The sequence below is a fragment of the Bacillus rossius genome, chromosome 8 (assembly GCF_032445375.1).
Source record: "Bacillus rossius redtenbacheri isolate Brsri chromosome 8, Brsri_v3, whole genome shotgun sequence".
Lineage (NCBI taxonomy): Eukaryota > Metazoa > Arthropoda > Insecta > Phasmatodea > Bacillidae > Bacillus > Bacillus rossius.
This window is the reverse complement of record NC_086336.1, coordinates 63,224,347-63,248,871: the sequence shown is the minus strand read 5'-3', so window position 1 is coordinate 63,248,871 and position 24,525 is coordinate 63,224,347. Positions and strand designations below refer to the sequence as shown.

The 24,525-nt window shown below is 35.8% G+C and overlaps 2 protein-coding genes and 1 long non-coding RNA gene across 3 annotated transcripts; 1 reads left to right on the top strand and 2 right to left on the bottom strand.

The window, feature by feature from the left end:
- Positions 1 to 249: 249 nt before the first annotated feature.
- On the bottom strand, positions 250 to 9,738 carry LOC134535063 (NADH dehydrogenase [ubiquinone] 1 beta subcomplex subunit 7). The gene is made up of 3 exons (XM_063373908.1): positions 9,045 to 9,738; positions 8,741 to 8,909; positions 250 to 596 (listed from the first exon to the last, which is right to left on the bottom strand). The coding sequence occupies exons 1-3, from the start codon at positions 9,163 to 9,165 to the stop codon at positions 500 to 502; spliced, it is 387 nt and encodes a 128-aa protein (XP_063229978.1). The 5' UTR covers positions 9,166 to 9,738; the 3' UTR covers positions 250 to 499.
- Positions 9,418 to 20,829, top strand: LOC134535061 (serine/threonine-protein kinase Nek8-like). The gene is made up of 6 exons (XM_063373905.1): positions 9,418 to 10,144; positions 10,353 to 10,443; positions 11,575 to 11,745; positions 14,379 to 14,539; positions 18,439 to 18,589; positions 20,107 to 20,829. The coding sequence occupies exons 1-6, from the start codon at positions 10,098 to 10,100 to the stop codon at positions 20,326 to 20,328; spliced, it is 843 nt and encodes a 280-aa protein (XP_063229975.1). The 5' UTR covers positions 9,418 to 10,097; the 3' UTR covers positions 20,329 to 20,829.
- Positions 10,812 to 16,434, bottom strand: LOC134535064 (uncharacterized). The gene is made up of 2 exons (XR_010075570.1): positions 15,598 to 16,434; positions 10,812 to 14,574 (listed from the first exon to the last, which is right to left on the bottom strand). It is a non-coding gene; the product is annotated as an uncharacterized LOC134535064 (long non-coding RNA).
- Positions 20,830 to 24,525: the final 3,696 nt, after the last annotated feature.

Sequence of the window (24,525 nt, the reverse complement as noted above, 5' to 3'; positions counted from 1 at the left end):
TTATTTTAGAACCCAACCTATTTGCAAAATATTTGATGGAAACCTAGTGATATTTTCAGTGATGCCATATCCCTCCAACTTTGACACACGTGAAGGTGTTGGAATCGAAAATTTGACAAGAGTGACAAGGCCAGAAGTAAACATGCATGTTGATGGATGAGCCAGGTGCTCTAGCTTGCGTTGGAACATCCGTTTGGAATTCACTACTTGGATCAGTGTCACCCATCACAATACAAACAGATTACACCATAAAATCAACAACCTTTATTTTTTTTTAAGAAATTGCAACTAGCATTCGACATTTAAATAATCGTTTTCACACTCCCTTTTCATCAGGATTCTTTGTTGTCAAATACCCAAGAGCACCCAGAAAACCACAGAAGTTGATGTTTTACAGTCAAATGTACACTGAACGGTTCTGTGCCGCAACAGTAATATTCCGTGTGAGAACTGTGTATGTACACGCTAAGCATCTACAGTGAGCTGCTGGGCTCGCTCTTCACTCTGCCATCTCTTCCGTTTCCTTCGCTTCGCGTCTCTTCTTGCGCACAAGCAGTCGCTTCTCTCGCTCGTACTCCTTCATCCGCAGTATGTAGCTGGGGAAATAACACGCCCACAACTCATCTCATCTCCTGATAAAAGTGATGGGAATTCAGAAGCAAATGTGCACTCAAACATGTTTGGGGAATCTTTGAAACAGCCACCCTCCAGGATCAGACAGAAATGCTTGTGGCAATCCAGATCTCGCCGGCTAGCTCTGGCCTGAATCGCACATACGTTAAACACTTGAAGAAAATACGAGGTGTTCACCAAGTTGGTTATTACTGAATTCTGAGTGATGTTTCGAACAAAAGGGTTTATAGCAGAATATTGTAGTTTTATTTTTTTCTTTGCCAGGACTATTTTTCACACTGTCCACGATTTCACTAAACCAACAAACACAGTTCATGGTAAATCATCACTCGGCATGCTAAGAAAATATCCCGCAGTCAATTTTGAACACTTGGTACAACCAAGGAAACATAATAAATGATACAATAGGTCACTGTTGCCCCATTGTGGGCTCCCGGCGATGACTGTGATCAATGAAATTAAAAATAAAATGTTCAAAAAAAGTTGTTTGTTAGCACAGCCATTAAATATGTCTCTCACATTAAAATGATTAATTCAGGAGCTGCCTTCCTATTGGCTACAAATACTTTTCCTACAATTACTACTCTGATTCCCCAGTCAGAGAACTTACACAGTCCTCACAAATGTCTGCATGTATATCTCTATCTTTCTCTCAGAGACACCATGAAAATGAGAGTGAACAAAGAACTTTACAAGTGGACTGTAATGATTTAAGAGCTGTGTTCAAATACCCCGAGTTCCTTCAGTACATTTGGGCTCTTGGAAAAGTGCATCGTAGGTGTGATGTCTTGCAGCTGTTAAACACTACCAAAGGAGAGGAATGTGCCCAACTATATCAAGACAATTTTTCTGTCTGTTTTAGGAGCTAAAAATTGTTCTTATAAAAATATTCAACAGGTCTAAACAACTACAGTGAAACCTCTATTTAACAAATCTCAAGGGACCAAAATTTGTAGTGTTTGTTGTAAAGGGGTTTGTTAAATGGAGGTTTCGCACGATATATTTCTAGTCACCATAAAGCTTCACATAAATGGCTAGAACTGTCTTTTTGACTTTTTAATACGATATGAGGAATTAAACATGAAAAAGTACATAGAATACACTTGTTTAATGGCCAACCATTTGATGCTTGGAAATTATCAATTCCCATCCCCAGTGCTTCCTGGCATGCCTTTGTTGATGTTTGATGCCCTAGCCTCCATTAACAAGTCAAAAAGTATCTTGTCCAAATCATCATTTTTACATACTTTCACACGTTTTCGATTTGTTCCTACCAGAGAAGCGTTGTTTTCAATCTGTTCCCGGTTGGATAATATGGTCGAAAGTGTAGACGCCGGGATGTCGAAACGTTTAGCTATATCACTTTTTTTTTTCCACTTTCATCAACTGCATTTAAAATTTCTAATTTTATTTTAACGTTAATTTGTCGCCGCTTTTTAGGATTAGAATTCATTTTACTGTAGTAACGTGTTGATTTCCGTAACTACGTGTGGAAATAAACAAACAACAGTGAAAACTGAAAAAACGGAAATTGTACTACACCATAGTTAAAAATATTTGCGTGTGCGCATCTTTAACCATAGAAACGCAAAATACACTAGTTGTTCGTCTTGCCAGAGCGATGGTACGAGAGGTTTCCGCCACTAGCGCTAAATGTACCCGCCATTTTGAACAAAGTGTGGCATGTATACACGACGTGTGTTATCCATGATGCTTTATTTATTGCCTTCCGCGATGTTGCTTATTATTTTAAGGTTATACGCACGTATTTTTAAGCAGTGAATGCAAAAAAATTAGTGGATGTCTTGTAGGAGATGTTTATTTTTGCGTGTTTTTCAATAGCGGCAGTTCGTTGTAAAGGGAATTTCACTATTTCAGAACAAATAAAATTCGGTATTTAGAGGTTAAAACAGCATTGATCTTATGGCGGTTCGGCGGGACCAAAATTTGATTTTGTTGTATGGGGTTTATCGTTAAATAGAATATTCGTTAATGGAGGTTTTACTGTAGCATTATTGCACACAAACTTAAAATAATTGTTACAACACATGTATTTCATTTATACTATGTCTAATGTAGTGAAGATAAGACAATTATTTCCTTGCGGACTGTATTCAAGATACATAGGTATGAATACAAATAATATTCAAATTCAGTCACAAAATAATTTGCATTTGTTAAAACAATGCATTCCTAGTTTATGTACCAGACAACCAACTTAATAAAAGTATAATGCACAATTTAGAGTACCTACCAAGTAGTGTGGATAGAAACAGTCATATCAAAGGTTATGTATTTAAATATACAATTCTTCAATTCAAATGTTCCCTAATTATATTAGAGAATAACTTACAACATAACAATTTCAATTTAAGATTTTCATATAAAAATATTCTTTGGGCAGACTTTATATTCATCCCCCTTTAAAAGTTTTGAACACAATGCAGATATATGCCAACTTTACCCAACTTCTGCATTTATTTATGCCTATTGTGTGTACGGAATATTTTTTAAAATAATACTTTGTAGACTTGATTGTTAATTTTGTACAATAAAATAATAAAGTATTTTTTATATCAAACTGTTTATCAGACGGCACTGAAATAATGAGAAAAATAATAAAAAGGCAATTTTGCTTAAGAAAATTTTTTTTCTGCTGTTATAAAATTTTAAATTGTAGCAGTTTGCGCTTTATAGATACAGTAGAACCCTGTTATAATGTTGTTCAAGGGAGCACAAGAAAAAAACATTATAAGCAGGAAATCTCAATTTAGCACTTAACAATGTTCGAGCTTTGTACCAATGGACTCACCAAGCTATGTAAACAACTTTAATGTTAAAACCAAAGATAGTATACTTGATACATGAATTATCTGAAACAAGCCAACAATTTTTCAACTTTGTCTTGTTCCCTGGTAAAAATCTCACAATTCATGATGACAACATTAAGAGTGAGAGAGTCTACTCCTTTGCCACCTGAAAATGTTTAATTTTGGAATTCGTACGTATGAATGAAAGAAATAAATATTTGTAAGCAATAGAAAACACTTTTAGTTATGCCCTCGCTCAATGGTTGGCAACTTAAATATCGTAGGACTATGTACGTGCATCTGAATGCCCACTGGAATGGCAAGGAAGAGAAGAGTTGACTAAGGGTGCCAACTGACACGTAACTATGAACATTGTGTACCTTCAGTATATTGCATAAAATTGTATTTTAACAAACTTCATGTATTGTATGGCATACATAAAGGAAACTTTTTATCGTAAGTGTTGGAATAATTTGGTTTTAAAACATTTTTTCCCTATTTATTGAATGTTAGAAAGCAAACATTATAAGCAGGAAATGACACTATTTATGAACGTTATATGCAGGAAATAAATACATTGTCCTTATGGGGGAAATATTGGGACTTTAAAAATATGACATAAGCAGGAAAACATTATATGCAGGAGCATTATAACAGGGTTCTACTGTAGCTTATAAATCCAAGTTTAAGGAAAGAGATTAAATATGGATGTGGTAAAGAATTTTTTATCACAGCTTGAGGGGTCCGGTGACCTCTCTCGGTGAGAGTAATTAACAAGAGTAATTATTATAGACATTGTTACTTATAGTAAGTTACTTTATAATAGGTAATTCTCAATTGGAACATTAGTATGCCTCACGACATCACCGTCTTGCTCAGGATTTTGTAAATTGTATATAGAGTACATGCATTTCGTGCAAAACTTTGTAGGCTACAGTGTGCAGGTGTATGACATCACTGGGTCTTCAGTGGCACGGCTTATTAGCAAATAACAGCGTGTCTACAAATTCCTGCTAAATCAATTTCAGTACTTTTTAATACAATTTTCCTTTAAGTTTTTTTTATGAAAGGGTGATTTATATTTACCTACTACGCAACCCAATTTAAACATGAACAAATAAAAAAAGAAATTTTCCACAATTTACAGGAATACACACAATTATAAATGAGAGAGCTAAATTAAAAAAAATTTTTCCAGCAACACTTTCATCATGATTTAAGTGGGCAGTCTCTACAGTAAACTTCCAACAATCTGGACGCTTGGGACTTTGCCGGTGCCGGATCAACGGATGGTATGTCCCTTTATCTACAAACGCTGAGTTTTAGAGCAAATACGTCTGCAAGATGCAAATACTGTTCAGCAGGAACATAAGGATGAACATTCCAATGCAAACACAAGCCACAACTAAATTGCTTGGTCAACCTAACTAACACCTAGATTATTTTTAGGAGGGGTTCTGGTTAGGAAGGGACCTAGCTTAGGTGCGTCTCAGGCCGGTGCCAGACCATCAGGCTTTTAGGACCATTAGATTCCTATCAGAAGTCTACAGTATTTAAATTTAAATTGTGACTATAAACTAAACTAAAGTGAGGAGTAAAAGCAAAAAATATATATATTTATTTATTTATTTGAGATAGAAAAAAGGCTGCTGGAAATTAGTTTTGTGTCTTCCAACACCATTGCAGTTCATTTAGACATTTTTCCGTGACTTTCATGGCACAATTGTTCAGTTTCTTTACTTTTTCAAGACTTTCATGACCTGTAGACACCCTGTTCAAGAAGTTGGCTGTCATTGGAACAAGGGCCACACAGACTGAGCCAGCTCAATAAAGTTAATGTTTGTTTGTATTAATTGATTTCAGACATTTAAACAAATTCATATAAAAATATACTTAGTGTTATAATGTGTGTTTTAAAATTATTCCGGTTAATATTTTGTTTTTAAGAACCCTACGTTAAATTTTGTGTCCGAGTATTTTAAGTATATTTGCTTAGCATCACGAGAACACATTAATTTTTTAAGTCTTGCTTCTCTCGGACCTGTTTCATTACAGCGTTTGAAATTTTGGTCTGCAAATTGAATGATTCAATACTCAACTTAGCTGCTCAGGCAGCGAATTCTATCTGCGAGCACGGAAACTAAAGTCACTCGTGCCACGTAAAGTACATAGTTCAAAACACAATTTTTGTATATTTATCACATTCAGCATTATTTTAAAGGATTCTACGATAAATTTTGTGTCAGGGTTAAGTAAAATAAGAACATATGAATCTCTCATTACAGAGGTTAGATGTTGCATATCTGGCAAGTACTAAAAAACTCACTTTATTTTTTTTTAAATGCTGTTCTTCCTGCATGATATTTACAGTTTGTGCCATTTGACTAGGCAGTCGGTGAACTGACAAGAATAACAGTAGTGGGTAAATATGTATTGAACGGATTAGCCCCAAAAAAAATCGTACAAATATGAAATAACTTTCATTATATGCTCTTTTACGTCCTCTTTTCAAAACCGCCTGCGGAGATTAAAAATTCCAATTACTTTTGGAGATATAGCTGTTCTTATTTTGCAATACAAGCCCTATGTAATCATTCAACAGACGCCATTTTATATTTTGCCGTGTGTGCGTGAATGCCTAAATAACAGAAATTTTCCATTATGTAAGGTTAGTTACATGATAAATACTTCAAAATAAACGGAAATTAAAAATATCAATTAATTTTACTTGTATAGTTTTAAGTATTTATAATGTAACTGACCTGACCTGACCTAACAAAACGGGACAAAGGTAGATTAGGTCAGGTCGGCTACAGTATAAATACTTTGAAACTGAACGGACATTAAAAATAATAAAAATTAATTTTAATGGTTGTTTAGTTTTAAAGTATTTATAATGTAGCTGACCTGACCTAACAAACCGGGAAAAAGGATGAACAGTAGGAACTCACGTAATTTTCTTTATACGTGATGTAGTCGTTCAACTACGTCGCGGGAAAAAAAAAATCATACTTGTAAACAAGCAACAATGGTGAAAACGCGGGAAGCCTACGATTCACTCATCCTTCTGGACATACCCGATACCCGAATACTCACGTTGGCAAGCCTTCTTTCAACAGACGAGAGGTAAACGCCCGATCGTGCATCTTCGGTTTTTTTTTTTTTTGTTTATTGTAAATAAATATGCAACTCATGAAAACTAATGGTCAATTAGGTTATGTTAGCTACATTATAAATACTTCAAAACATTGTGGATGGTTGATTTGGTTAGGATAGCTACATTAAAAATACTGTGAAATCATGTAAACGGTTTCCTAGCGCTGGATAGCTACATATTGAAAAGTTATTTGCTAAGCAACCATATAATGATTTTACAGTTTTTTTTAATGGAGCTATACTTACCTAATATAACCAACCATCCACAGTGTTTTAAAGTATTTTTAATTACTTCTTGCTAATTTTAAGAAAAGAAGGCTTGCCAACGTGAGTATTCGGGTATGTCCAGAAGGATGTGTGAATCGTAGGCTTCCCGCTCAACGCCGCATCAGTGCACATCATGAAAATTAAAAAATTCCATATCTCATAAAGTATTTGGAATTTCTGATCTCCGCCGGGTTTAATGAAAATAGGAAGTTAAAGAGCACAGAATAAAGGTATTTTCGGATTTTTAAAATTTTTTTTAAAAAAAATCGCCAAAAAATGAATATTAAAAAATTCGATATCTCCAAAAGTAATTGGAATTTTTTATCTCCGCAGGCGGTTCTGAAAAGAGGACGTAAGATAGCATATAATGAAAGTTATTTCATATTTGTACAATTTTTTTTGGGGCTAATCCGTACAATACATATTTACCCAGTAGTGTTCAGCACGTTGAAACTTCAATAGTGTTTATAGTGTTACGATAAAAATATACTAGTCGAGTCAGAATTTTACGAACAACCTTCAGCTGCATGTTAATCGCAATAAAAAAAGTTGGTAAAATAATTTGACTTATGGTCTCAAGTCTCTCCCAAAGCTGGTATACATCTTTGAGTTGAAGCTAAACAATTTTTTTTCTTATAAATAATAGGGATAGTATTTAATATAGAACGCTAAGCATATGAAATATGGTTAATTGAATTTAGTTTTACTAGTACCGCAAATATCGTCACTGTAACAAAATTATGGTAATTGTTCCCTAACATGTATCCAAGTTTATCCCTTGATCCTGATGGCATGATCCTGTATAATTGATTCTGTAGTACATGGTGTTTCTGTTTTAATTTAGTACGTCAAAAGATCCTGACCATAGAAGCATATCACAACACAAACAAATACCATGTACCACAGGATCATGCCATCAAGATCAAAGGGTAAAATTGGATAGGTGATGGGGAACTTTTACCAAAATTATTTAATTGAAATATTTGGGGGGTGACCGTTATTTACCACATATTTTTGTGGCACGTAACTACCCACATAGGTAATTTTCTTGTCGTGGCTTTTTCAGAAAGTAATAATAAAATTCAGAAAATACTTGCTTCTAAATCTAGAAACGTTCCTGTATTTACCTTGCAAAAAGCATTTTTATTTCCCTACTGGTTGCCGAGAAATCACTGTTTGTAGCTTACATTATAACACCTATGCATTGATGCAGGCATCGCAATTTTTTTTTTACGTTCTTATAAATGGAGAATCACAGAATCAGCAAACCTAATATTCACGACAGTCCACATTTGTGCATGTTCAGTGTAAATATTACAAATTTGTTATTTGTAAGAATGGTCGTTTAGGTAAGCTTAATTAAAAACACTTAGAAATAGCGTAAGATGGTTGATTAGTTTAGTATAGCTACATCAAAAATACTGTGAAAGTGTGTGAACGGTCGGTTAAGTCAGAATAACTAAATCATAAATTTGTAATTCCTAAGCAACCATTAAAAATAATTGGAAGTATTTTTAATGTGGCTAAACTAACCTAATAGACCATTCTCAATATTTGACTTAAGCGCTTCAAAACATTAACACACGAACCCACACGTCAATGCACAGGTATCGTAATGTAACATATAAACTGTAATTTCTCAGAAACCAGTACAAATTTAGAAACACTGTTTTCAGAGTAAATAGAAGAACATCTTTAGTGTTTGAAAAAAGTATTTTCCGTTTTTTATTATTTTATTTGCGGAAAAGCAGCGATGCCAGAATTTTACCTATACACTAATAATGAGTTTGTAAAACAATGCAGGGACACACACCAAGGTGATCCCTTCAACCAAAGAAGTGGACAATCAAAATTTTGGCCTGATGTTCACTTACTCATCATACTCGCAGTTTAGAAGCTCGTGTTTCTTATGGGCACACTTGTACAACCAAGGTGCAACATCCGCCCGACACGCCTGGTACTCGATCAACTTGTGCGCGCAGTAACCTCTTTGGTCTAGGGGCAACTTCGCGGACTCCATTTCTTCTTGGGTAGCGATCATAACTGCACAAAACAAGAATTACATGATAACCTCCAAGTACCAGATGTGGATAGCAAGGTGACAAAAATAAATTTCCACTGGGTGGGTGAATAGATATTTCATTCTTACACTAGGCAGAAATATAATAAATAATTTACCTCTCGGCTTGCGACCGTTTGGAAATCCATACAAAGGGTCAAATGACGGCTCCTTTAAAGGATGTGGGGTCACATCCGGATGATAATGCAAATCCCATGCATTGCCCACAATATTCCCCATATTTTTTTTTGTTTAAATAATCGTGTGAGTCTTAAAACAGCAAAATAATGTAATTTTCAAAAAGATTTCGTAAAATATTTTACGACAGCCACAAGCAACCACAACAGGTCTGCAAATTCACCATTATGTGATGCGGAATCATGGAGTGGGTAGTCAGTTACACCAACATAAATCTTAAACTTCAAAATTTCTCTTATTTCACTAAATGCACTTGATGCACACTAGGCTTGTTCTGTATGTTTATCCCCGGTGTAATAATATCCACACCGTATCTGAGTCAGTGCTGGTAATTCTAACAAGATAGTTACGTTCGTTATAGAATGCTTGTATGCTCGTTGGTTATAGATGAGGAACGTAATAAATTGCCTTACTTCATTAATAAAAATTTTGAGAGATGATTTGTTTCCTAGTACTTTATCAATGCTTAGAAAGAAAATATTTTCACATTAAACAATGAATTATATAACAGTGCGCGATATTTTGAACTTTTCTTGGACAGTATTCCAGTAAATCAGACTTGTAATGGATACTCACGTGACATTCGCACGCTAGTTTTTTGTTGCGCACTTACTATGCACTGTCCACTCAATTCAAACACGAAGTATGAAGTCGCGGGAATATAGCTTAAACCAAATTTCGCAGGTTATAAGAGCAATTTGAATCAAATGACTTGCGGTTCTGTGGTAGCTGCTTCTTAATGTGGAATTTAAAAAGTGTTTTTACTTTTAAGACCATGAAGTATAAGTAAATAATTATGTGGGTAAAGAAAAAAAAAATTATATAATTTGTAGCAAAACGAGTGTTTTAATACCTTTCATTTTAATTGAGAGACTCAGTAAGTGTACCTTTCAATCCCCTCCGATGATACACTTTATGTTATTCTGTTAGATGTTTCTACTGGCTATATCCCTCGGTTATTTGTTGTTGACAATATGGAAAGATACGTGCAAATACGAGTAGTTGGAAGAGGATCTTTCGGGTAAGACGAAGTATAAATATGTTTGTGTAAAATGAGGAGAGAGAAAACATGTAAAATGGTAGTGTTGGGTACTGGTGATTTTGGTTAGTTATCCTGCACTATTTAAGTGTGTTTTAAATAATTAGGAACTAAAAAACTTTCAAATAGGAGTTAAAGAAGTTCTCTTGTTGATGAGCAGTGTTATATTTGTGTGTGTGTGCGCTTCCAGAGCAGTTCACCTGTGCACTCGACAGGCGGACTGCAAGCCCGTCATCGTTAAGTCCATCCCAGTGGAGCAGATATCCGCGAAGGATCTGGTGGTTCGTCCATCTCCATCATTTATTTTTGGCACACTCAGTCCCCAGCCGGTGCCAGAGTTGAATATTGAACAGATCAAAGCCATTGGTTTTCGTAATTTTGATTGCAGCAGAAAATATTGTCGGAACCCTTAATCACGCCTCTTATTTTTACTAATTTAAAAATATGATGATAAGTCCTGAGTGTACTACTCATAAAATTTCAATTAAATATTAGTGTTAAGCAGTTTCAATTATTTTGCATATTTCTTATTTACTTCAAATTTTTATTTTTTACTTAAAATGGCCAATATTTTTCTTTTTTTTTCTTTCAATGTTTCGCCAAAATCACTTAAGATAACTGCTCGGATGGTTATATCATAACATACATAATGTTAATGAAATGTAAAGCTTTATTCATAGTGTTGCGTAGTATTAAAACTACACAAGATTATTTAGCAGATGTTGTAATGCTCTGGCATGAGTAATAACGTCATCATGTTCCTCCATTAAAAAAATTAAAGCATTTATTGTGCTTGAATATAACATTAATGTTAAGCAAACCAAAAAACTACATAATAGGATTACTGCCCACCTTTTGTGAATTTTATTTGAACTGCCAAGCCTGAAATTATACATACATGAAGCTTTCTACTTGCCTGGTGCAAGCTCACAAAAACATAGGTAATTATCGGACTTTGCAGCTTTTTAGAACTGAAATTTAAAAAAAAATCTGAAAACTTGGTTTTCACACACTACACACGCCCCTAAATTTACCCTGAAGGTATGGTTTCGTAATTCCTACTAGTTTGTGAAAAATAATAGTTGGTAAATATGTACTTTAGCGGTAGGTATTTGCAAAAAAAATGTTAAAAATCCGAAAATACTTTTATTATATGCTCTTTAACTTCCTCTTTTCATTAAACCCGGCGGAGATAAGAAATTACAAATACTTTAGGAGATATCGCTGTTCTTATTTTCCAATATAAGACCTGTGCAATCATTCGACCTTTGCCATTTTTTTTTTATTTTGCAGTGTGTTCGTGATTACCTAATTAATTAAGATGGTCAATTAGGTCAGGTCAGTTGCATTATAAATACTTTCAAACTAAGCGGACATAAATGTGATGCTGTCTCGCCGGCTCGTGTGTGCAGGCCGCCAGGAACGAGGTGCGGGTGCTGTCGATGCTGACCCACCCCTGCATAGTCCGGTACCTCGACAGCTTCCACGAGGACAGCGTGTTCAGCATCGTGATGGAGTTCGCCAGCGGCGGGACGCTCCAGGAGTTCATCGCCCGGAGGGACGGGCGCTTGTTGCCCCAGAAGGTGCAGCTTCCTCGGTACAGGGGTTTTGTCGCGAGCGCTTGAATCCGTACAGACAAGATTTTATGGTTTTATTTTTATAATAGCTGTTTTGTAATACTTGCTCCTCCAAAATAATGGTAAAAATTATATATTGCATATTTATGATAAAACAGTTTGTAATAAATTGGGCTAAAACAAATAACATTCTGAACAATAAAACAAATTAAATAAATTTTTCAGATTCATGCACTTTGGCACAGTTTTTTGTCTAAAAAAAAAAGTCATTCCTTGAATTCCAAATATTAAAAGATTACTTTTTTTTTTATCTGAATTAAGTAATGCAACTGAATTCCATGATATAACCTGCATTTCTGTATTATGCTTTTCAGTGCTATTTTGGTTTTATTGCAATTCACCATATAATCTTGTCTTTATGAATTAAGTACATATCTTAAATCGCTTATGTAACGTACGTGATTTTTCGGGTATACAGACTCGTGTGTGACTTGAGTGTAAGAAAGTTCTGTACATGTTTTCAAACCTGGTGCCAATACTCTGCATTAAAAGTGATAGAGATGCTTTCATAAAATAACGGAGGATATTGCACTGACACCATGGGCTCTCTGCATTTGTATGCTACAATATGCTGTAGTAACTTTGTTGAGTAGGCAAGTCCACGAAGAATTTGCGAGGATACGCGGCCCACACAATGTAGCTATCTTGCTACACGGAAGTCCAAGAGCTACACTGCCACTTCACGCTCGCTGGTGATGAGATACATTTGGAGGATGCGAGATAAAAAAATATTACAGTACACTTTACAAACCGGATTAAAAATAAAACATATATGCTAATTAAGATATAAAAAAACAGTTACACTAAGTGACAAAAGGTAATTTTGGTGGGACTGTCCAAAAGGTACATAGCAGGTTAAGTTGCGCAAGCTGGAGGTTTATGACAGTGTAGAACTCCAAAATCTTGGTGGTTTTTTCAAGTTCTAAAAAAAAATTTTAATATGTTTTCCTCACTGTGAGAACAAACATTCCATTTTGTAAGAACAGCAGAGGTGGATATTGTTCTAAAGTATTTTTACTAATTTGAACAGCTTACTGTTTCGAGACTTTGTGTTGACACTGGTGCATGATTACTTGACTGTCTACCAAGTGAAACACAGTTTTGTCTCATTGTGAAACCAGAACGGCAATTTACAATAAAATAAACCTGTATGAAAATGGAACAGAACAAAATTCGGCAACACTAGGCTGTCAGCCACAAAAAAAAAAGCGCTGATGTTTGTAAAAGCTAACAGGCAGAGCGACATTATTTGTGCGTTGTTTCGCGATACAATGCATACCTCATAGCTGAGGTGTCGGTGCACATTGAAACATGAAACAGTACACGGGTCGAGACACTTTCCTCATGCTAAGAATCACTGTGCTGTGACTCTCTGGTTCACCGTGATTCATGACACAGCGAAGGGTCAGATCTACGCTAGACAAGTATCAACATGCCCAGACACCTGAGGTTGGATAAAGTGACAGTTCTGGCCAGTGATGGTGGGAATAGGGGACTACATATATACATTCAATTTCAGTAACGGAGCACTTTAAATTGGGAATAATAGCATCTGCAGTATCTAATGAGATGTGTTTTTAGTTCAAAGGAATGACTTCAGCTTGTAGTCTATTTAATTGTTTCCAGGTAAACTAGTGTATTCTAACCATGCCTCAGGACAAAATAGACATTTAAACTGAATAGTTTTATAAAAAATTTTAAATACTTAAAAAAAAGTCATTTTTTACACCCAAGATAAAAAGGGAAACTTAGTTTTCCTTAAAATAGGAGAGAGTCGTGCAACAAGGTACTAACTAGGGACATGTGGAGCTGACAGAGATTAAGAATGAAGAGGGAATCATGGGACGTCTCAAATTTGTCTCAAAAGTGGGAATATTGACATTTTTTTTTTTGTATGCTTAACATTTATGTTATAACTTGACGTAAGCATTTGGACATACGCCATTGCTAAGCACTTTTTCTGTAGAAGAAAACTAAAAAATACCCAAAGTATGAGTCGCACCTGTGTTTTCGTACCATGTGCGTCTCTGCCTGAGGACGGAAGCAGATAACAGTTCACGAAATGTCGTTTGTTTCTGTTTTGGAAAATTATTGTGTTTGTTTCGTCTTTTCATTTTTTGTCTTTTTTTTTGTTTTGTCTCGTTTCAACTGTTGTGCTGAATTTTTTTGGTTTCAATATTTTTGTGCTGTCATCATTTGTGGTTTTTTTTTTCCGTTCTCTTAGTCCATTTTTCTTTGTTTTTCTTTGTTTGTTGACCATACTCCTGTTATGGAATAATATGTGGTGTTTATATCCTGTTGACAACAGCAATTTTTTTTGCTTAATTTTTGTTTTTGTCTTTTGGGTATTTTTTAGTTTTCTTCTACAGAAAAAGTGCTTGGCAATGGCGTATGTCCGAAAGCTTACATCAAGTCATGCACTCCCATTGCACAAATCTTTCGAAGATAACATTAATGTTATATTCAAGTACAATGAAGTGTGTGCTGACAGTGACATTGTAAAAAGCAGAATGAACTGTTCAGCGAGGCAGAGAGACGCCGAGCGCGGTCGTGACAAGAGCCGGTGCCTGGTGCTGCAGTCCGTGCTGCACCTGTTCTGCCAGGCGGTCCTGGCCGTTCAGCACGTCCACTCCCACAGGATCCTGCACCGCGACCTCAAGACGGCCAACATCTTCCTGACGGGCGGCCCCGCCTGCGTCGTCAAGGTCGGCGACTTCGGCATCTCCAAGGTCCTGTCCAGGTGAGCCCCTCGTGGGAGCCCCCGGAGCGCCATGCCTGGAGACCCCGGAAATCTCGCGAATTCATTTAGTCGCAAGCTGAGAATGCAAACCTTCACACTCTCGCACTGTGTTCGTGATTGGCACGCAGTTGTCTGGACACGCCCTTCTACGACCGTGAACCAACGATGCCCAGCTTAGGAGAGAAGTAAGCGAATCAGGTGGTGCCAAATAACAAGGATAAAAATGTTCTCGCTAAGAAATCAACCAATGGGAAAGTAAGCATGGGTCGAGCACACCTATACCTTTGAATTCTATCCTGAGGCCAGAGGAATCCGCGAAATTTCTGGGTCTCTAGCTATGCCCCTCTAGCCTGCACTTGTCACATGACTACTGGCCTCTGTGCTGATGGCATGCTATAAAGGGGTGACAGCTGGAGAGAATCAAGCAATAGAACTGCCGAGTGCATTATAAGGGAGTTATATTTATGACTTGAGTACAGTTACGAGGGCTATTCGTAAAGTAAGCTCAGTTTTGTCATTAAAAAAAAAATTAACTCGCAAGAAAAAGTTTTTGACAGTTTCAATTAACTAGACCTACTTTTCACTTTCACACAATCGTAATCAGTTTTTTCTGCACCAGTTTCTTTAACCCCTCTGCATAGAAGTTTATTGCATGGAAATTAAATCGGTTGACAATCTTAATTTTGTAATTTTTGCTGTAATTGTTGACCCATGTTTCATTAAATCATAGGGGTGTGCAAATACTCAAAATTGCAAATATTCATGCAAATCAAATATTTGATTCAATTCACATTCGAAACCAAATTAGGTATTTGAAAATTTCAAATATTCGAAAGTTTTCGAAAGTATTATTAAAATATTACTTTTGTTTGACAAAAAGTGTGATACAATAATATGTCGAACTTCGAGAAATCATTTTCCCGAGAGACTTAATGAAAGAAAAAAAAACTGTAAGTGGTCCTTTACTTACATCAAATTTTAGGTTAGGTAAATGGGCATACTAAGAACAGTTAAAGCCAATGTAGCGTGAAAATTATTATAAAATTATAAATGCTTACGATTTTACTGCAAACTTTACGTGATGTGTAGCATAATTAATTTATTATATCCAGTTGTCCTTAGCACAATTTTTTGGCGAGCCATGTGCCATATAAAAGTGTAAAACTATTTAAAACAATGCCAGTGCATCAGCTTTCAATAATAACCTTTAAAAACTAATGCACACATACTCTTTGGTCACCATTCTATTAATTTTACTAATACAAATCTAGATAAATTTTTTTTTACGATAGAAAAGTAAACACAGCTGCCATCATGGCTACAGCAAAAAAGAAAACATGTCCGTTTGTGGTTATGGCCAGCAGAGCGGCCCATGGCCAGAGAATTGTGTTAGAATTGCTCCAGTGCAATCACTTTTTGAACTACCGAAAATGTTACGTAAATAATTAAATAAAATTAAAAAGACACGATAAACAAAATTCATTAAAAATTATTTTGCCTTGACACGTTTGATTCCAAAAGACTCTGAGAACAGAATATTGACCATGCTTACGAGCAGTTGTAGTAAACCACTCTTCGATATATTGATTGGTAATCGCTTGACTATTCATTGCGGAAAATAAAACTGATACATCGAAGATCTGTTTACTTTCTTAAACTTTTTTTGCCGTTTTTAATTTTCAGAAGAAGAAGTGAAGTTCAGAACGTTGTTTTTCTGCTTCTGGGAACATTGTCACTTCCAAGAGGCAATGCCTGGATCCAGAACATGTAAAGGAATTGGTCTTTTTGCACTGCAATTTACGTAATGTTGATGGCCAGGTGTAGGTTTGGCTTTTGATGAAGACATTTCTATATCACTAATTGTGTTTTATTACTAAACCATTAGAAGAGACATAACAATTTACATGTTACTTGAGTAATAAAAATGTATATAAAGCTAAAGAACATTACTCTTTTAAACAACAATTTGTAATATTACAAATTTTGATTGTAATTATTCAGATTTATACTTAGAACTTAATTAGAAAATATTCGCAAATTATTCGCTATTCGCAAATATTTGCAATTATTTGATTCACATTTGATTTGCATTGAAAAAGTCACATTCGCACAGCCCTATAAATCAACCAAAAGGATACCTTTTTCTTCCCAAAAAAAAACAAAGTATCATATATTTAGACTCGTACAGAGATTGCTTAAATGTTTTCCAGATATATTTACTAAGCCAAAGTACGTAGGCTACATGCATTAGGTATTTGAAATCTATGATGCCTATAGCCAAGGCATCTATTCCATTCCCATTCAGGGGAATTTCAGAAACTAGTGCAGCTGTGCGAAAAATGCTTGGAACTGAATTGCGATTATGTGAAAATGTGAAGTGGATATGTAGTAAACTAAAAATGTCTACAAAATCTTTTTCTCACAGGTTTTTTTTTTTATTGACCAAACACTGCTTATATAATGAATAGCCGTCATATAAAGAGATGGGTGATCAATATAGGTACACTAAAAATGTATTGCAGTTTTTTTTTTGTAGTAGTTTTAAACAAATTAATTAATGTCTCAGTTTACAAAATCTTCAAGTTATGATCATTCATCATTTTAAGACTAAATAATAATAATTTTTGTTATAAAAAAATTGTGTGAAGTAAGGATACAAGCACAAACTGTAAATTTTAAAACATACAATGAGCAAAACTTATAAATTCTATAAATCTTTTGGCAAAGCACATTTTTTATCTTTAATTATTATATAATTTAACGCATAACTAAACTAGTGTTAAGTCACCAAAAAAAAATTATTAATGTAACCTTTAAAAACTATAAACACACGCATACAGGATGCTGCAGTAAGTCAGTGGGTCCTAGTATCGTATTTACCTGAAGACTAGCCGATTCAGTTGTCTTTTGTCTATGTTTTCTAGTCAGCAGCCACGTAGCGGGATTAGTTCAGTATGCATCAGGAATATGAATGTCTTTAATTTCGGGTTGGGTGTCACTTCAACTGAGGATTTGATGCATTTTAAAACTAGTGAACTATGAAAGCTAAGTAAATATATCGTAGTAACATTACTCATGGTCATTATGTATGACTCACCTGGTGAACATTTTCAGTGATGACGTAATGAGTAGAGACCTGCAAAATTCGCCGTTTCGATGGCCTTCAGGATAGACTGCACATACCCCTGTACACTCGGGCAAATAACGCAAGTTCATTGGCTGCCGACTTGTAAGTCGTCTCAGCTGGTTTGTCTGTGATTCGATCCTTCTTTGGTTGAGGGTTTATAACTGGTTGAGATTCGTCCAGATGAGCAGTAAGCCAATAGCAAAATTATCTAAGAGGTATATGTGTTTGAATTCTAGCCTATCACCGAATGAATCCGCGAATTTTGCAGGTCTCTAGTAATGAGCCGTCTGCTTCATGAGAAGCGACGGGGAATGCAGACAATGGTTTGGTAATGGGCGTGGATATGCGCTCTGATGGTTCTGGTGTTGATATGGAGTGGTTGTGAACAATGGGCCGAATTCGTTGCGGTTTGGTGTCTCAATTTTTTTATCAGCCACCAAACCTTTTCAAATTCACGTCAAAAATAAAACAACATTAATATTTTTAAATTATTTATTTCATACACAACATTCCCTTTCAGTGCAACGGAAATTCAAGAAACAAACACCCGGCGGTTGTAGTCCAAAATACAGCCTACCCAGAATTTTTTTTGTATTATGTTAAATAAAGACTTTCTGTGTAGTCAAACCCTGGTATAACATTTCTGATGTAACCTCAGAGTTTAAAGTTGGATGAGTGAATACTTAATGGGTAGCACGGTAAAATAGTACATCTTGAGCCTCGAGAGGTGAGTCTCAGCGCAGTCTGTGGCACGGCACGCCCTCTGTTCCAGCCGCAGCAGCGCAAGCACCGTGGTGGGGACGCCGTGCTACATGTCGCCCGAGCTGTGCCAGGGCCAACACTACAACGCAAAGAGCGACATCTGGGCGCTGGGCTGCGTCCTCTATGAGATGCTGACGCTGCGCAAGGCCTTCCAGGCGCCCGTGAGTTGCACGCCTCGCCGTAGCGGAGGAGGGCGAACGCAGTCACGTGGCAAGGAAACTACGATCCATGGCATGCGAGGGAGAAAACGTGGTCGTTTCGCCCTCCGTCCGATGACGGGCGTGTTTGAGTGCTTTCCTTTGCAATATCACTTGGCTTGTGAGCAGGGAACGAATATTAGCATTTGTCGTTGTAGAGTAGAGAACACAAATGACGCTGCGTTGTCCTCACGTACAATGGAGTGACATTGTCACGATCATCACGTGCCCAACCATAATGTACCATTCCCCGGAGTCAGGACGTTACTAAATGTCGGTTATCGGAGAGACAGAGGCGTTACGTTGATGTGGGTGCCACCGTGTGAAGGGGCACACGGACCTGGCCAAGACGCTCACTCAGGGTCGTGACGTTGCCCGTGTGGGGACAGACTCGAACCTCCTGAAGTCTGCAAAGACCTGGCACACTCCTAGCGGGCACGCTGCTAGATGTTGGGTGAAACAACACACAGGAGCTCTGGGGCATGAAAGAAAAAGGTTACAATACTAGTTCATTTTACTTTGGGGTGTGTTGCACTGATTTTATATCATTTCTCTCAGGGTGACTGGCATGCTGTTCAAATGCTACACAAGTGCACACGTGGACTCGCAGAAGGGGCGTAGCCCCTGGTCGATATTCCCAACTATTGTTAACCCTCCGTATCTCACGAATGTTCAAATAAATCATGCTATGAATGGCAAGACTGAGCAGGTTTACCTATGAACACATTTTTAACAGCAATGATGTTGTATTCGACTCACTATTACTTAAGACTCACGTATGCCCGTAAGCAGTTTTCAGGTATTATGTCACTGGAATCGAATTTATAAAGCCAGCTGCCCCTGTTATCTATAGTAATTTAAAAAAAAATGCTTGCAAAAAAAAGTAAGCAGGAATGTTTTAAGAGTCACAAAGATTATTTTGCTTTGCTGTGACAGGTATACTAAAGACTGATTTTTTTTCTTACGAACATTGAAAATTTACATTCATTCAATGATAATTAAGCTGTCATGTCATCCCCAACAGGATTTTGAATACAGTCAAAATAATGTGTCAACTTATATCTCCTCTAGTATTCAAATAAGATGGTCCAAAAAGTTTTACCAACAGAATTAACCTAACAAATTAACCTGCAAATTTCACTGTTTCGATGGCCTTCAGGATAGACTGCACATACCCCTGTACACTCGGGCAAATAACGCAAGTTCATTGGCTGCCGACTTGTATGTCGTCTCAGCTGGTTTGTCTGTGATTCGATCCTTCTTTGGTTGAGGGTTTATAACTGGTTGAGATTCATCCAGATGAACAGTAAGCCAATAGCAAAATTATCTAAGATGTATATGTGTTTGAATTCTAGCGTATCACCGAATGAATCAGCGAATTTTGCATTTCTAGTGATCATTCATTGCAAATTATTTATAAGTTTTTTAAACCAGGCAGTTGCTATGACGTAGTGGCCTAAGAGCACTTGCTGTCTGTGCAGACACTCGCGGCACTGGTGATGAAGATAATGCAGGGATCGTACATGCCGGTGGACGGGGGCCAGTACGACAGTTGCCTGCTGCAGCTGCTGAGCAGCATGCTGAGCTACAACCCAGCGCATCGTCCAGCCGCCGACCAGATAATGGCACACGTTGCAGTCGTACCCACCCTCTACTCTCTCTACGTCGACTTGGGAGCCATCATCACCACTGTCGGTGACTAGGACTGTGTGCCATCTTGACTGTTAGGATTACATCAAAGTGAGGGAAAGTTTGCTTCTGTCACGAAATCGTGGGCAAAATGCACTTAATCACTGCATTTGGTTTTTTTCCCACCTCCGAAACAAGAATTTCTCTGCCATTTAGAAATTCTTGTTTTGGAGGTGGAAAAAAACATTCCAATTTTAAGCCATGCTGTTCTATTATTTTTCCTATAGCTGTATTACATATTTTTTTTTTGCCATGGTTAAAAAAAATATGCATGTTTGTATGATACTTAGGTTGTATGATACTTAGGCTGTATGATACTTAGGCCTGGGCAGGATCTTCAATGCCATGATTTTGTCAGTATCAGAATCATTGGTTCTTTTCATGAGTATTGAGGGTGTTTATTTCTGTGTAATATGACAGAGTGCATCCGGTGATTTTTTTTATTGTGCAAGTAAAAAAAAGGGATCTTTGTGAGAAAAAAATATATAATGCACATGTTATTCTCCAATACAAAATTAAGATCACTGATTTGTTTCCCATTCCAACAGTGTGTAGATCTTCTTACCCAGGTACACACACACACTTGCATTCCATGTCCAAACAGTGGGAAGTGGTTGTTTCGTTCTTCCAAGCTGCTATAATTCCTCACGTTTCCAGCTCAAAGCATTTAGTTCTTGATATGTGTGACTGCTCAAATTACAATCTTTAAGGTAGCACGACGTTCATCATCGGTACAAATGGCTTTCACTGAAGTTTTACCTTTGCTGTGAGTACGGGCCAGAAAAATTAGCGTTTATTATTACATTTCATGCAACTTATTTCAAACTTAGTATTTATTAGTGGTGCACCGATATGACTTTACCGATTACGAGAGCAATAATCGGCAGATACCGATTATAATGAAGAAATTTTTTTAAGTGTAATAATGCACACAAAAAATTTTATTCCCATGTGAATAACAAGATTAGGTAAAATCGAGAATACAGTTATAATAACAGTATAAAAATATATAAAATACACTATTAAGTCATTGCAAAGTGTAAATTAAATTAACTTCTATTTATATTTCTTATTGTAAACAACTTGAACTACAGTCTAATAATTGTAATTTACAATGGGTAAGTTTATGTTGCGGAAAACTAGCATTATTATTGACTATCACATAAGGTTGCATCAAGAAATTACCGTTTAGCAATGTAAACATGCTGCTTTATTTTGTTCACTTGAGTTTTTAGAAAAATGTTTCCACACTTCACTTTTTTTCTCCCTACTCGCCATCATTATACAAAAATGACTAAAAACCAATACTAGCACATGTGATTTTATTATGTTGACTGAATATATAAAATTATAAATACTTTTTCACTTTTCACGTCATACAAATAACAAACGGATAATGTTACCAAAGACGCCCATAACGAGTTTGTAAAACACAGTGATAAAAACTAGAAGGTATCGGGACCACGATTATGAACCGCTACTACGACTCGAAAAGATCGATTGTCATAGAATCCACTGCAACTGTTTGTGGTATTTTGATTGCGTGCCATATATTTTATGTCTCTGGCTATAGGTAATGTACAAGGCCACTAAACAAAGGCGAAACGTAAATAAACGTGTAGGAAACGTGTCTTTTTTATTGTTCGAGGCAATGAGATTTATTAAACTTAATGAAATATCTGTAATTATGATATTACGGAGTTAGATGAATTTTGTAATATATACAAATATTACCGTATTTCATCCTAAAATGTGTAACAAAATATCACATGGTAAAAACCTACTTAATTACGCCGGGACATAAATAATCGGCAAAGTAATCGTTAAGATAATCGCCGATTACGATTAATCGGTAAGTACCCATAATTGCCGATTACGATTCATCGGTATCCGCATCGGTGCACCACTAGTATTTATGCATAAATGTTCGAGAACTTAATTTTTATTTACACAAATACCTCTAAGAAATACTATTTCAGTTTTGTAAAAAAAAAAGTTTGTGCCTTTTTGTTTTCATCTTATTAGCCAACCATCCACCTTTTGCCCACTTGATAAGAAAAAATATCCAGCAAAAATAGTCATTTTGTTTTTGTGTATTGACTGTTTTTCTGAAAAGTCTTCAGTGACAAAAATATGTTCTACAAGACTGGGTTGTTTCTTTCTAAATATGAAACAATTTTGATAACCAATACCTATAGAGTTAATTTCCTGTTTACATTTTTTTTGTGTTGGTAAAGTTGTAGTTCCTGCACATGATTTTTGAGATGTCCATTTAATGAAGTTAAAATTACTGAAGGAAAATATAAAAAAAAAAAAAAAAATTCTGAAGTGTATATTTTGAGTATGTACTAATTTTGCTACATTTATGCTGCACTGAGCCTTTTTTAAAATAATTTTTAAAAAAAAAACTAAATAGTCTGAATGTAATTCTGAAGGAGAGCATTTTGTTCATTAATATTCCTCATATGTTTTCAAGTCTTATAAGAGGGCATTGTAACTGTTTAAACAACTGGTTAGAGTAGGAACATTAAATCTAGCATTACTTTGTTAAAACAGTTGGTTTGATGGAATATCTAAGTAGAAAATCCTGTTGAATCATGATATTTAGGAACTACAAATATAAAAGTTAGCCTTCTTAACCGTAAAGGGTGTTATGTTGACAATCAGGACAGTTAAAGCGCTTAATAAATCATTAAATTCAATTTTTTTTTCTCTGATATTAACTAAAATATTTTCAGTTAAAAAAATGTTCAAATGTACCCTCTTTTATTGTTAAATTTGGAAGAAAAAAAACCTCGGACTATGTTTTTGGTCCTGCTATTAGATTCTGAGCTCTTTGTGTAGGTATTTTATTTACGTATAAAACAATGTATTTTTAAGTAGAAATCTAATATTTATTTTGACATTACCACTTATTTCATTAACGGAAATTCGAAGTTGTCTGATGTGTAAATTTTCTTTTAAAGACGTTTTTTTTAACTGTTTTACTCTTTATCTGATTGTCTGTGTCGCTGCGGTGTACCGCTCATAACATTGCAGCCAGCACTAGTTGACATCATTCATGTTTGGTTATGTTGCTGTCCGTATAGAGCGCACACGTAGTCGAATATCTATATCTTGCCGATTGCATGCAACGTGTGCTATCTGTTGAGTGCTAAGTTAACTACATTTGATAGCCCGCATTCTTTTGTGGTAATTGTGTACTATTACGATAGTTACACGTTTGTTCAGGCCACATATTTTGTTTTTCTATTTAAAGTTAAAGAAAGGTTTTTAATTTAAATTTTATGGTGTGATCTTTTATACTTCACTTTTTAAATAAATGTACTTTCCATGAATGGGTTTTGTTTTAATGAATAACTTTACCTAAAAAAATTTTTTTCTTGCATAAACTTCGCACCCCTACTTTTCAAACTTGATTTTAATATAAAATGTGTGACGATTATGCAATAAAACATGGTAAGTTAATAACATTTAATGGCGGCAGCTAAATTTTAAAGATAGTAAATGTTGCAGGCAATAGGTATCTTGCTAACATTTTGGAGTTTATTTCATCCATGGATAGTTAAAGCTTGGTAAGGTTTTAATGGACGGATGGAATTTTCTTGGCCATTTGATTGGCTGCAGGTCACGTGACTGACTGGTGATTGAGAATCCAGCTTAACTCGATACATATTTGACACGCACTAAAAGCATAAAATTACATGCCATTAATTTGCAAACACTTTATAGCATAATCCCATATGTTCATGTCAGAAAAAAAATGCTTTCCATCAGAAATACCATCTAGGAAATTGTTTGAGGCTTACACACCTACCGAGTTTTCCATAATCTGGTGCAAATGATATACAGTAGAACCCTGTTATAACGAATCTGAAGGGAGTAGTTTATATGTTCACTATAGAGGGGAAACTTTATATCTGGGAAAACTTTTATATTGGCAATACATACTCAAAAGCAAAGTCTTAACTACACATAGGCCTAAGCCATGAAAAGAACGAATGAAAATACTCAAAGCAACAGTTTTATGAGCAAATGCAGATAATATTTTTAATGAACTACTCTTTCTATTACCTAATGGTTCTTGGAAATCGGCGTATTATCCTTTTTTCGGGCATTTAATACTCTGTGACGTTATCGCAGCTTGAGAAAGAAGATTGTTCAGCTTGTTTAATATTGTACTTAATGTGGATGTTGCAATTCCCAGTTCC